Genomic DNA, 15,516 nt, shown 5'->3' with positions numbered 1-15,516 from the left:
TGCTGAAATAATAAAGGTACTATTAATATTTCACACTTCTATTAGCTTACAGGGCCAAATGTAAAAAACAAATGAAGAAAGTAGGAATCTATTCCAGCTCGGCAAAGCTATTAACAAATCTCCTAACTCTACATTCGGAAATATTCAAGATTGCCTATGGAAAGGAATACTGAGACAGAGAAACCAAACACCTGCAGAAAAGTTGAAATGATCTGCTCTTTTTCCTTTATTCTCCTTCTCTAAAAGTACAAAATTTTTTTTGTATTCTTTTGTTTGCCATACCTTCCAAGAAATGCTCTGGGTTGTCACATAAAGGATTAAAACACTTTGGCGCCATGAGCAACAGTTAGAAGAGAAGAGGCAGCGAGTCAAAGCCAGTGTCAACCTGTTGATTGTACTTCCTCATCCTCAGGGTTAGCCACACTTTTTTTCCTGCAGCACCTAAACTGTTCACTTTCATTAAATTCCAGCCAACATACAGGACAAGAGCTCCAGTGGTGAGCCTGACTTTCTTCTCTCCTCTCTACTAAGCAAAAAACACTCTCACAGCAAGTGGGAGCCCTATGTCAGTGGAATCATACAATTCCAAACCTATGTCCACAATCTCTGCCTCCCAAAGCACTTAAGTATTTGAGCATTCTTCCTGGAGATTGAAGAAATTACTGAAGTGACACGCTTCTCTTTTGTGGAGCAAAGTTAGGTATATAGACTGTGTAGCCCTAGAGACAGCTCTGCCCTTCTCATTTCCCACCGCAAAATACTGTGCAAGCCAGGATGAGCTCAGGATGGAGTTCATGATCAACATTAACCTATTCTAACCCCTTTAAGCCTTCCTTCCATTTTCGGCCTTCACTACCAACCTATCAAGGCTATATCTTATATGTGCCCAAAAAGGAAATTCAAGACTGCTGATGACCAAGGAGGGGCCCTTCAGACATTTTTGCTTAGCCATTTATCAACTAAGAACCATTATACTCCCAGCATATTGCATATACGCTACAACATCAATACACTGTACAGTATCAGCTTTGCACTCTTAAGAAAAGCGCATTAAACAAGGCCTCCTTCAACCATGCTACAAGATCGCTAGCTCAAACTTTACTGTATCCATACTCATCAATCCTTCTGATTTGAAGACAACGCTTCTAGAATAAGTAGCAAACTAAGGAAGACAATCTTCGCAAGGCAAAGGATTATATGAGAAAGACTTCCATTGAAACCTGCCCAAAAACGTTAAGTCAGAAAGGTCTTTAATAGAATACACCATCTGGGCAGACCATCAAGCAGCTTCAGCGTTTCAGAACCTGCCTCAGTCACTTGAAATAAGCCTTTCCCATTCTGGGACCCACAGGAAAGACCATGGAACAAGTTTTGCACTGAAAAGAGTTCCAAGAACTTTGCAAGAGCTAGAAATCTTTCTTCAAAAATCTGGTCCCAAGTCCTGTATCAACCATCATGACTGGTTTTCCCATTTCCCTCTTCCAGCAGGCCGAGAGACAATCACCACGCTGCTCTAGTCCACAGCACATTACACATGGATTATTCATTTTTCTAAAGAGCATTTTTAGCTTCTGTGTTGCAGAAATACATTAACAATATAATTCAAAGTGTGCTTACTTCCTTGTCCTTGGTCATCTTCTTCATTGGGAAACAAATCATCCAAAGGCTCTTTGGTGGAATCTGTATCTTTATCTTCCTATAAAACACCCCCAAACCCAAGCAAATTGTTACACTATTAAATCTGAGGCTTAAACAATATTTCAATAGAGTTCTACATCAGTGACATAGACAAGGGACAGTTTCTTCAGCTGGCAATGTTAAAGGAAAACCCCACAGTCAGAACGTAGGAAGTGCCAAGAGCAACACCTCTCATAGAAGTTTAATGAGGGTCTCACGTTCAAATGTATATTTACATATTCTGTCCCAACAAAATACAGGACACCTTCAGCAGAGCCAAGAATAGAAATCAGGTCTCCTAGATTTCAGTCTCAGTTTAACACGCTTACTATTCTTACAAAGACGTTATACCTACAGAACGTACCCAGTGAAGAGTGAGCTCTACTGAACACACAATTGTCCACAGTACTTCGGAGGTCATATATGCAGTTACTGATGCAAGGGGGAAAGGAATAAGGAGATTCATCTCCCAACGGAGAATAAAGTTGCACCAGCAACTTTAATTCCTTCATTTCAATTTCTGAGTACTCAATTTCTGCACAAAAAATAAATTTTGCAATTGTGATTCATAAGGTTATAAAAGTAAAAACACTTGGAAGGAAGATCATCTCCAATATTCACCTTCTCACATCATATTAATCTCAGGACAATTCATTAATATATATAAATTTTAAACATTCCAAGATCATTCCAAATTCCACAATCACGTGAAGTAAAGAAACAAAGGAAATGTCAGTCCTGTTTCCTATAGTCGGAGCCTATACAATATAAACAGTTAAAGCTGTCAGAAATGTTAATCTCAGTTAAGTAGAAAACTCAAGACCAGAACGTATCCTTTTCATTCCTATTATGTCCATCCAACACCTTTTTCCACAGATGAAAGAAAGGCAGCCGCTGCTGCTGGCACTCATGCTCTATGCTGGAAAAGTTTTCAGCTTCAAGTACCAACTCGCGAAACAACACTGAAAAGTTCTGCATGCAGCTGACTAAAAAAACTCACGCTATGTTAGAAAGGATTTGGTCCGGTAGTTGGTTAAGCATGACTAAAACGCATGTGTTTTCCCTCATTAGGTTACTGAGATAATTGGTTACGAAAAACTGTCCTTTCCAAGACATGACTGAGAAGGTCAGAACATACCAAATGAGATCTTTCTCTGCAATACCATCTAATTTAAGAAAACAAAATAAAAAGATAACGTGAAAAGTAAACAAGTTAGAAGTACTTTTTAGTAGTGAGTTAAGAATGTGTTATTAACACAATGGTAAGTAGGGACAAAAAACATGCACAATGTTTGGCACAGGGTCAAGAAAGTGGATTCAGAGACTTCTTACCCTAGTACACATTCTCAACAGATACCGAGGCTAGACACTGCTTTCACTAGACCAAAATTAAATATTTTTCCTGGAGTCAAAATAAGCCAGGTCCTGTATACACTTACAAGCTGTTATAGTTTACGCTGCCACTGAACAGTTGTGTGTATAAAAGGAAATTTTCGGCTTCAAGTTCAGTTCTTCACATTTTTAAGCTAATATGACGCTAAATAAATATTTAGCGATTTTAGTTCACAATATACATGCAGTAAAATGTAAACAAATAAATAGAAACTAATCTGTCAGGTTCTTTCTGTGAACTATGTGACACTGTTACAAGGTAAGCATTTTAACAACACAGTTATTTTATGTCGGAGAAATTTCTGTATGCATATACACATACAAATAAAAAACTTGCGCTTCCCATTTCTTGGTAACTAGGAATCTTACAACAACACAAGTATTTAAATACAAGCTGCTTTTTACTGTACAGCTACTTACTGATGGTGAAATATCATCATCGTATTTTTTTAACTGATTCATGAATTCTAGATGTTTTTTTTCTTCTTCCAGTTGAGCCACAGATTGCTCGCTTTTCTGTAGTTTCTGTTGCGTGTTGGCTAGTTCATCCCGCAGCCACTGATTTTCCTGGCATAACCGGCGAACCTGAGCACGCAATTTCTGCTTCTCTGACTCCACTGCATTTAAGTGATTTGACAATGCCATCATTACCTAAAAAGTGGAAGATATCACATGACTTGTCCTCTAAATGCAGTCCTGTACTAAACACAAAAGGCCTTTTATACTTAGAACCTATGTCAGCTGTGAAATCTAGTAGGTTTACAGTCTGCCTTTTTATATATATCTATTTGGTGCTCACTTTCCCTCTACTCAAAAATTTTGATCATTTGTTCAGTCCAAACTAGCCTGGAAGAATTCTTCATTAATAACTGCTTCTCGTGATGCAACTACTTTTTGAAGTCAAATTGTTTTAGAATGCCTCAAATGTTACATGCCACGTTAAGTTGTATTAAAAAGTTGAACTAGAATTCAGACTACTGAAGTGGAAACCTTTTGTCCTATTAATATAAAACTAAATAATCATACTTATAACTCAGAAGATTACAAAGATAACCTTCCCTGTAAGAACTAAACCCCAGTCCTAGTTCAGCAGTTTTCAGACAGAGAAGGATTCACACGCGCGTTTGCAGCTCATAAGGATCAACTCCTCAGCATAACAATAATACTTTAAAGAGACAGTTATACTACTTAAGTCTAAATGTGGAACTGAACTCAATTTATATAAGCACTTTACATATACATACCATGATTTCAAGTGTGCAGACAGCTGATGCGTCTGGACAGCAGCCATATTAAGGACAAAAATAGAATGGCCATAAAAGCAATCGCCTTGGATTTTTTTTTTTTTTAATGTTAAATAATGTTACATGAAAGAGGAGCTTATTAAGTGAAAACCAAATACTACACACAGAAGATATTCTGCTTTCACTGTTGAAGTTAATCTCCCACTGATACCTGCAGAACATCTGATAGCAAACCCAGAAAGCACACCCTGTAAGCGTGGGTCACTGGAGACAATAAAAATCACCAAAGATAATATCTAGAAAAAGAGTTTGACATCCCTGAGTTACTAGAATGTCATCCCTCAATTTCATGTTTCTTTTAAACATAATTACCTTTTTAAAACTGAATATTTTATATAAAGCATTTCATTTTTAACTGAAATTTCATATTTCCAAAAAGTACATATGGTCTTTATAAACTACTTTTTCTATAAAGGTAAGATAAAACTCCAGGGATAGTTTTGTAATATCAGTCCAAATTTCCAGATTTCAACATCTATCTTTTTACATAGGCAAAACTTAAAAAATTAAATTACTTGGCCTATCCAAACATTTACATTTTTAACATCAGAAAATATGTTCAGGAAAGATGTGATCGTATATAGGTCAATATACTCAAATATCAATGTATAAACTACAACAGCGGACTAAAATCTTTTGTAAACTTACTCTCTAGTTAACTGAAAGCAAAGTTCAATCACTTGTTCAGCAAAGTCACTTTCATCTTCATGGTAGTAACACTTACTTCATCAGATCTATATACCGTACAAATATCCATGAAAAATATTTCCATATGCTAATTTAAATACAGCAAATGAAATGAGAGATCACATTGCGACATCCCAAAGCACACAGGAGCACTGGGGGCTTATCAGGTCTGACAACAGTCGTCTGAAGTGTAATTTCTCTTCTAACAAAGGCAATACATGCAGATTTTTTAAATCCTCAGCCACCACAGTTCACAAGACCCCTGATGGGCAGACAAGGCAGTAACATTTGAAACTGAGGCTACTCGGTCTGATAGAGCCAGGAATCAAAACTAGCTTTTCAGAGTCCCAATACCATGTCAGAGTTAGGAGAGAAAAGATGCTCATTCACTCGTAGATCTTCTACAAATAAAAGAAAATCCAACTGTTCCAATTTTATTCCATTTATCTTTTAAGTTTTTCCTTCCTACACAAGGGATCAAGGCTTGTATACACTGAAGTCTGACAGCCCATACCCTGATGACCAGAGAATGGGTTGTTTTAATTTCACATTTCCATGACAGGTAGAACATATTAATTCTTTCTCTCGGGTCATAACTCATCAAGATTCAATGCACTCAATTTCCAGATCACCGCATGATGCTAGCTCGATCCAGATGAGAAGACCGAGCACAAATTGCTCTATAGACAATATAAAGCCTATTAATACAAAGTTAATCCACTGGCATTTTTAACTCAGTTGCAAACACCCTGCCGTTTTATACTGTACCTCCTAACCTTGAGCAAATTCTTGTATTTGCGTGTGACCTACAGTTAGAACGCTGATAATGCCTAATTCTTGAACTGCTCAAGCGTTACCTGACTACGCCACGGAAAAGTCTAGCCAGAAAGCAGTAATTGTCCCACTGAAGTCAAGAGGAGCTCTACTATGGACTGCAATGCTTTAATACGGAACGCATAATTAGTTTTGTAACATAGTAAGACAGCTAGTATCTACTTCTGTTTAGCTACAGCAGTCTTCTTCCTTAACACATGGTAATAATTTAAATGTCTCTCCTCACTTCTACTATTTAGTAATATAAGTGCAAGTCCTTAAACACTGATCTCTGCTTAAAGGTTCCAATTAGAGGCCAAATAATGAACTTCAATTTATTTTTTATATCAAAAGAGCAGTCAAAGCCTGAAACGCGCTATTTCTACTCCAGTTTTACCTGTGCTTCACTAAGTCCAAGTTCCAACATCTCCAGTGACTTTCGAATCATGTTTGATTTTTCTTCAACCAGATTAGATTCATCATCTTTCTTCAAACACTTCAGTGTTTCAAGTAAGCTCTGTAAAATTGAATTGTGCTCATTCTTCAGTGCCTCTAGTCCATTAATAACTTGCTTAGTTTTGGCAATGATTTCATCTTGAGTAAGCTTCTCCAACTTTTCTTCCTTTAGATACACCATTGTGGACATGTTTTCATACATTCTGAAATGAAAGATTAGACTAGTTAATTCAAAAGTAAAAATAAAATAAACAATTTTCAATAGCGTAATAAAACTTTTCTTTAAGATGTCATGTGATTTTGAAATTTAAACTGAGAACATAATGGCATTTTTGCACGACTTCTGCAATATTTTAAGTCCTGGCTTTGACAACGTTTCAAGTTTTTCAGTTTCTATTTCCAAGATTAATATAAATATTCATTCATAAGCCAAACCACAAATGAAAATAAAAATGTGCATTACAAAACGACAGAAGAATTTCTAAGGAGAATTGAAGAATCAGGCAAATTAAGTGCTGCATCTTCAGGATTCTGGCTCGCTGCCGAAGCTAATATAGTAGTGGGTGTATGTAAGAAACTATTTGCAGATGCCACTGATTTACAGCTATCTTCACAAACATCCACCAAATAGGAGCCCAACTTGAAGAAATATTATCCAACCCTCTGAAAAGGGTAAAGATAGATCCATCAACAACAAGAAAAACCTTAGTCCTTTATACAGTAAGAAGAAAACACCATCTTCACCTTTTTCCAGGAGCTAGAAAAGGTATTATACATATATATTTTAAAAATAACAACTACCCCCTAGTATGTAAATCAAGTTACATACGATGTTCAATTGTCTACAGGTCTAGATGTGGCTGTTTTAATGAAGTTGCAAGAACTGTTACACAAGTAATTTTTCCCAGCATCTGACATAATACTTGCAAGAAACATTTCACTGTGCTATTTTGTCAGTAGGTCATGCACTATGTCAAGGCTAATAAATTTCTGAATGTTTGTAAACACCTCTACAAAATACAAATAAAGACCAAAAATGTTTAAGACCTCAGGCAATTATCATTACATGTCCTGTTACTGAAGTGACAAACAAGTCTAACAATGAGGAAACACAGGCATAAGACACAGAAATCGCTTGCTTCTTCTTAAAACGTTACCAAAAAAAAAGCTCTATAACAAGAATAAAGAATTGAGGAATTACTCCTTTATACTTAAGATATTTATATCTTGAAGTGTACCAGGAATTATAAATTAGAATGAAGAGACTATGAAGTAGCCAAGATTTTTCAAAAGCCGTAAGCTACAACTTATCTAGAGGAAGACACTTGGGGAAGCTTTGATAAACTAACATTTAAAATGAATTAGCTAAACTGTATTAGACCTTTGCACAGAAACAAGTCTAATTTTTGACGACAACCAAAAGGGATTTTAACCACTTAAATCCTGAATAAGAGCGCTTTGGGATTTTGTCACACAGACAAGCATCCACACATGCACTACTTCATGACAACAGCCTAAGGATGCACTCTTACTCTAGTGTGAAATATATACACACACACACACACACACACACACATCTATCCATCTATAAGAAGAGGCAGCTCACTCGCTTTATATACACTCAAATTATCTTCTGTTAAGTGAAAAAGGCATACCCATTTGCCACAGAGGAGCTGTATACTACATTAGTTTATCTTGCAATAACCTATTGTCTGAAAGCATAGGAAACCTGGGTAAATAATAAATTTGGTCTTACCACATTTTAATACAAGCAATTCATACTCAGATCCACGGTTAATCTGGAATAACTCCTGGAGTGAACAAGCCACCTAATCTAGCACGGCATAAGAAAACAACTCAAACGCTGATTAGCAAAACATGGTAATTACACATTGCCCATTTATAATCTGAGAAATATTATCTAGAGTGTTTTAAATACTTTTTTTTTTAAATGTACTCTCTAAAGCTGTTCTTAAAAAAAAACAACTGTGCCAATTTAATATAAATCAAATTTGTAGATAAACCAAATTTGTATATAAATGCTTCTGACAAGCACAGTCATAGAGGAAATTGCTATGGGCTATGCTAACTTCAGCATATAGCTCACCCCTAATTATAATCTGGCGTGCTTTCATGTCATTAAATTAACAATTTCCATTCTGAATGCAAAGCACTGAACCTTTGATCAAAAGAAAATTAAAACAGCAGAGGACATCTAATGAATAGATGCTTTCATTTCTCAGAACTTCTCTAATATGAAATCTGACTTTTAAATACCCAGAATTTTTCTGCATTTCTGAAGCTTTCCAAAGTAGGTGATCATTTGTTTCTGTCTTATGCGAACAGGGGTGGTGATCTTTTTTTTGGCTTGTTTCAATGTTTTATAGTCTTTCTGGAACATCATTAATGATGGAAAACAGAGTAGGCAGGTGTGTGGGGGGAGGGGGATGTTTATTAAAAGAAAAAAGAAAGTACAATTTATCTATCAAAGCAGAAATTAAATGAATTATAGATGATGAACACAAATAAACTAACAGCCATTCACCGGTACCAAAAACCAAACAAAACCAAAAAAATAACCCACAGCCCACAAACCAAGAGTAACAGGAAAAATACTACATCAGGCATTGCAATGGTCATCTCTCCATAAAAGAGGGACAAAGTAGCCTGTGAAGTAGATATTCCACACACAAACCCAGCAGAAGACAACTGCGTGCGCAATGAAATCTTAGGTGTGAAACGGACACTAATTTTGTTACTGTGGGGGAAAAGGGCGGTCAGACAGAATCTTGCACGCAGTTCTAGCGGTTCTGGCTGAATACGTGAAAAGTTGCAACTAAGGAAGGCTAACCCAGCAGAAGGGCCTGTTCTAACAGAGCAGCTTGTAACCAGACCTGCACATCACATGAGCTTTTAAAAAAAGGAAAAGCAGGTTTAAGAATTCAATTTAAACCCAAAAAGGACAGAAACAGACTTTAAACCCATTACAACTTGTAGACGTGTTCTACATACACATTCTTCTCTGTCTCAGTTCTGTGTGCTTCATTTTTAAGCCATCACATTTTGAATCAAATATTAAGAGAGTAACCATGAGCTTCCATTGCCTCAGAATAACCAATACGAGGAACTGTACTTGAGGTGGTGTCAGTTCAAAAGTTATAAAGAGATACAGATAACTTGAAAAGATACAAGTCTCCTATAGTGAAAAATCAAGGAATCCTAATCTTCCCATTGGCAGGAAAGGAATAAACTTTCTACATCGGTTTCCTCGGATGTCCGTTCAAATGATCTCTTAAAATACTTACAGAAAATTTTAACAATTTTGTTCAGACTTCTGTTAAGACTGTGACCGGTGGAGTAATTTATAGAATGGAAGACAAACGTACATACTAATTCATTATGCTATCAGATCCGATTCTTTACAGGAATAAGATTAATAAATGTCTATAATATCTTTTAAGAGTAGCATGAGGGCGTGGTGCCATTTCCATGATTTTTTAAAATGTTTTACAAAAAGGCATACCAATTTACCAAATAAGATCACATTTGAATATATTATCATATGATTCACTTTGTGTAGCCTGAGGCTGCAAACCCTATGGGGTGGGGAGGAGGAAGAAGGGAAAAAAAAAAGTTAAGTTTATATGCAGAAAGTGGGGATGCATCTATACAGAGGAAAGGAGACAAAAACAACCCCCACTACTGTGCTTTTCTGTTGTTACTTTTCAAAGTTAGTTCTTTCTTCCTCTGTTTACCCCCACAGAAAACAAGATACAGTCAAAGGCTTGGCAAGTCCTGTTGCTTCTATCCTGACATCAGCTTATCGTCAACTGCAAATTTTACTTGCTATAAGGCAGGAATTCTAGATCTAAATGCTAATTTTTTAATTCAAAGTACAATTAAAAAAAAAAAAATCAAGATGCACAAAGTTTTAGTGTAAGGAAAAATAGCTGAGATCGGGTTAACAAACATGCAACATGACCCAAGTTACAACAGACTAGCCAGCTGGCTTAAGCAGTTTACATATCGTATTAGGTACGTACCTGTGTAGATTGTAAGCAGGACATCTCTGTTGTATTTACTACAGTGTAAAGTATTATGAAGTATAGTCACTTAACAGTTTTCTGACATTTAAAAATAAAGCAATTTTCTTCAAACATACACAAAATAATGAACTTGGATAGGTCAAGGTAATAAGCTCTACAGGGACAACTACTAAACAAAGAAATGGACTGAGCGTAAAACAACTCTGAATCAAAGGAAGCATAAAGAAAACAGAGCCAAACCTACAATCTTTCAGTCATGTAACTGCAGCAATAATCCCGTCACCCAAACTAAAACTGATTAAAGATACAGCCACTTAAGTATTTTGTTATTCGTGAAACTTCAACAATAATTTCACTAGTACTTCTGACATTACAATTTATTCCCAAGTTTTTCTGTGGACATACGCACAACACACTGAACTAACTACTTAAGTTCCTGAAGTCATTTTTAAAAGAACTGGTAAGCATAAGTATCTTTTTGTATTTATCTACTTTCTAAAAAAATAAAAATGTCATTTTGTTGCAGATCACCTCCAACAATAAGAGGATTCACGCTTAGGGTAAACTTTTTTTTTAAATTAAAAGAATAAGAAATTCTTCAAAATACACTGATTTCTCAGAATTAAAATATGCATGCAACATCAATGCTACTTCGCGTAGGAAAATTCCTTATCAAGAAAGAACGTTTCTCTTTACTAAGAAACCCATAAATTTTTTTTCCTTGAGTCAAGATTTGCGCAGGTCCTAGACATAGATGGAAAACAGTAAAACAGTTCTAATTTTTAGAGGTTGTTTTTATGTCTTTACTACATATCTTGAAAAATGCCATTTATATTTTAATTATTTAGTAGTCATTTCAAGTACAAAAAAACTTGGAAGATATTTTTTTCACATATTTAAGGTCTGATCATTCCTGTTTTAAAATACAATTAAAAATAAAAAATCTGTAAAGTGCTCTGTCAAATCAAATGATTGCCAAACTTTTCTCTCTGAACACATAGACAGCAGACCGGGCAGCTGAATGCCACAGAATAATAAAGTGTCACCATACAAGAAAAAGTAAATCATTTTCCTAACAGTAAAAATTATTAAAAGACTTGTTCAAGCCACACCTTCCGGCCCTGTCATCTACAAGCACTTGCAAACTCCACACAAATACATTATATATTGACTAGACCTTTTTCTATCTCCAATAAGTGTTCACCGCTTTGTAACAGGGATCAGTCTATCCAAGGCTTTTTACTCTAATTTGACTCTTCATTTCTCCTTAGTTAAATGAGAATGTTTAGCACCCTAAAACTTACATGTACATGTTTTAGTTTGTATTAGTTGCAACTTACAAGTCATTAATTCACTGCTCAAACCCAAACACCGTTCATTACATCATGGAACGCACAGTCTTGAAACACTACCATTGGCTTTCAACTGCTATTCTTCATAAAGTAGAAGACTGCCTTCTCAGACCATCCTGAAAACTTCACAAGCTTCCAGGCACAAAAACTGAATCGCCAACAAAGAAAGGTTCATTAGGAGAATTATTACTACACTAACATTTCCCACACTGTTGAGGGACATGAGTAGTATGTCAAACACTAAACCACACCTCTTCCTAACACAGCAGTTCACAATGACACATGCTAGTCAGAAATGGTGAGAATGAATCACCCAAGGATTCCTTTCATATAATTATAAAGATATTTGTAAAAGGACTCCGATAAGAAACACTCCAGTCTGAACATACTGCTGTTACGGTTTACAGTCAGAAACGTCCACGTTCCAAATAAGATTAAAAAAATATAAGTAAGAATTCTAAGACATTCACTTCACTATTAGGCTTTTTCTACCACCACAAACCATATTCCCACACATAATAAAATTTATAACCTCAGTCTTTTAATTTGGTTTGCCCTTGTTTTAGTTCTAACGGTTCAGGAATTTTATTCCAATATAGTTATCTCTGACACCACAATAAAAGCACGCTTGGAACACAGTGGCTACATATCTATTAAAGAGGTATTCAAGAGCCAATTCTCTGTCCTTCCTTGGCAAATCCAGCACTGTAGCTGAACTGTCATGCTATTTAATCACTCTTCCTCGTAAGATTTTTGAATTCACATGTGAGCACCTACAGAACAGAAATCCTGAAGTGCATCTGGAAGAAGCGTACCAGTGGCGGTCAGATGTAAGGTACTCTCGCTGACCCACTTCTATAAACAGAAAACTGCTGCATCTTTGCACTGTCTGAAATTTCCAAATATGTCATCTTACCAAACGTCTTCACAACGTAGCACAGATACACACAAGCTACCTTAAAAATAACTCAGTTAATGAGAACAAATGGCAGCACATATCAGAGGCCCCATATCACTGATCAGAAGTAGATAAAAAGATGATGGAGTTGCATATGACTAGCAAACAACTTTATGCAAAGAGAAGTCCTTTAGAATACAAAGTATTTGAAAAAGAATTAACCCCCGGACTCACTACTTTGATCAACTTCCTGCTAGTATGCATCTGAATTAAAAAACCCTATGGCGCTCCTTCTGCCTACCTTCAACTCGGAGTTAACCCTGAATACAGAAGTCTGCCCCACAATCTGGTGCAAAATAAAGGTATGCAAGGTAAATAGTGCAGAAAAGGTATTTGTCATCCTTTAACGTCAATGGTGCATATCCTAAGAAAAGCTCCGAATGAAGTTCCTAAGCTGACCTACAACTTTACCACTTCAAGACATGTGTGTTGGTAAGCAAGCAGGACAAAAACTCACATTTTTTAAAGGTTCATCCTTTACAAGGGTAAACACTAATTTCTGAACAGATGTACAACGTATACCTAACACTCAAAAGGACAACGTCATTAAAAGGTGCAAAATACCCGACGACTTGGATACTGGCAGAGATTTCAACTTGTTTTGAACTGTTCAATTGGACTAACACGGCTGTTGTTTTTCTATTAACACTGCCCAGCGTAGCTCACTCTCCACATCCCATCAGTGGAAACAGACTGCATTGTTACATGTTCTGCACCCGCCTCACAACAGCATCCAGCTCTGAAGAACACTTATCATGTATTCTAGGAAACCCCAACGGCTTTTATTAAGCTTATCCGCTGTATTAAACTAAGTTTAAGTGAAGAGGATATGTACTAGTTTAGCTGAAGAACACAATTGCCATACATTTCGTTTGATCCGTGTTTGGAACCTTTTAACCACCTGGCCTGCTGTAAAAACAATACTTTTCAGGGAACTCTTCAGATTCTTAGGAAGATATTACATTTAAAAAAAAAAAAAGAGAGAGAGAGACAAGTAGGTTAGTAAAATGTATCTGCAAATACAAGAGTTGATAGCAAAAAATAACTCCTACCAAGCCTGTAGCAGGGGCAACACTGACATTTCTCTTCAAGAAATCACACGCTATGAAGATTTGCGTTGTTGTGGAGTCCATTTTTATAGAACACTATGTCAAACTCCACAAATGCACCATTTCTTAGCAATCATATTTGTTTTCCAGTAAGTAACAGCCTTAACACTATTTTGAAATAAATGCTTTCACATTTTAATGGTAACGAACAAAAAAAAACCCCAAAACTTCAAAGAGTTATTTCAGTCGGTACTTCAGCATCTGTAGCAAGTAAACTACTTTGATTAGATTTACGATTTCCTGCTGAAACAGTTAATTCAGTAAAACCCCCTAACACAGAAGAATTTAGAGGGGCATAAAAGTGCCATATGACTATAAAGATCGCTCCTCTTAAAGGAGAACTTATTCTGGTGTTAATCCCTTCATACTCAACTGAACAGACACATTTTTAACTACCATTTCACCGCCCTAATGTAGTTATAGCTGTATCTTTGACCTGCAGACAATTCAGATGACCTGCAAACATAAGAATTTCCAAGACCTCTTTTAGATTAAACCATATCTGGGATTCTATAAAGATGCAGACTGCGGCCAAATCCCGTCTTGTCATTCTTGCTTACATACTACATCAGACAAAAAGATCTTTGGATGATACAGTCATTCCCCTAAACGCTAGTAATTCTGCCATCAGTTATGCAAGAACGGTGTAAGAGGAAAGAATCCTCTTTCCAGGGTATCTCACCCACTATGTTTTACCTTACTGGAGTACTAAAAATACATAGTGACTAGAACATCGAGTAGCAACATATTGTGAAATCACAGAGGACCTTTGAAAAGTGGCATCTGTTAGGATCGTACAATCGGTTCACATGTACCACAAGCATGCAAGGAGAGGGAGGGGGAAAAAAGTATTCTCTGTATACATTCCCAAGACCTTCTACCATCTCAGGTTTCAAATGAAGCTGAATGAAAATATGACCTTTCTATCCATTTGTGATCACATCTGAGATTACTCTTTACCAGAGCTGAAGCAGGTGACAGAGCTGTCTGAACAGGTGCACATTCCAAAGGGGTTTAGGAGACTGAACCAGGAGTCTAGAGGACCTACACCAAAAGGAGTTCTTTCCAGAAGGTACATGCTTACCAACTCTTTGTTAACTGAGGCCCCTATGACTACTGCCTGCTACAGGCTAGTGGTATGCACCTTCCTTATCCTTAAGAAATTTTTTGTTTCAGATTTAGTATCTGCAAGCCTGCGGCAGGATCAAACCCCCATTCTTTATCCTAGAATAACAAAACAGAACACAAATCTCGTCCACTGTTTGGTAGTGTGGGGCAATGAGCTCCAATGCCTGTTTTTTAGTTTTAGTTATGTCCATGGTTTCCAAAGACAGGCAGACTCTCAGGATTGCAAAGTTCAGTCTCCTACCCCTTGGAGCAAGGGAGCGCCCTCTTTTTTTTTTTGTACTACTATGTGTCAACAGTAAATGCTGTCACCCCTCTCCAAAACTAGTACTTCTTTCCTTTCTTATGAGCACTAGTAAGAGGTCTAAAGCAGCCACAAGCTGCCCTTGAGAAAGCAGAGCATTTTGCCTGTTCACTAAAAAACTGGCACAACATACCAGGCTAGGCCACACAGAATTTGCCTTGTGCTTATAGCCACAAAGCCCACCTCGCTGTGACAACTGGAGATTAAAAAATACATTTCAATGGAATGATCATGACAGTTTTAAGAACAGTTACATAAAAGTAGAGTAAATATTCTTAAATGCATCAGAAAGC

At 36.6% G+C, this 15,516-nt stretch overlaps 1 protein-coding gene across 5 annotated transcripts in view; it reads right to left on the bottom strand.

The window, feature by feature from the left end:
• The window catches only part of KLC1 (kinesin light chain 1), a 46,825-nt gene that overhangs the window by 22,066 nt on the left and 9,243 nt on the right, over positions 1 to 15,516 (bottom strand). For all 5 annotated transcript variants that reach the window (XM_068947200.1, XM_068947202.1, XM_068947201.1 and 2 more), the window contains exons 2-4: positions 6,271 to 6,532; positions 3,490 to 3,720; positions 1,618 to 1,696 (exon numbers count right to left, since the gene is read on the bottom strand). In XM_068947200.1, coding sequence (XP_068803301.1) covers positions 1,618 to 1,696; positions 3,490 to 3,720; positions 6,271 to 6,531 — 571 coding nt within the window. In that variant the 5' untranslated portion in view covers position 6,532. The remainder of the gene's footprint in view (positions 1 to 1,617; positions 1,697 to 3,489; positions 3,721 to 6,270; positions 6,533 to 15,516) is intronic.

The sequence above is a fragment of the Struthio camelus genome, chromosome 5 (assembly GCF_040807025.1).
Source record: "Struthio camelus isolate bStrCam1 chromosome 5, bStrCam1.hap1, whole genome shotgun sequence".
NCBI lineage: Eukaryota > Metazoa > Chordata > Aves > Struthioniformes > Struthionidae > Struthio > Struthio camelus.
Note: the sequence above shows the minus strand (reverse complement) of the source record. Positions and strands in the feature narration are given on the sequence as shown.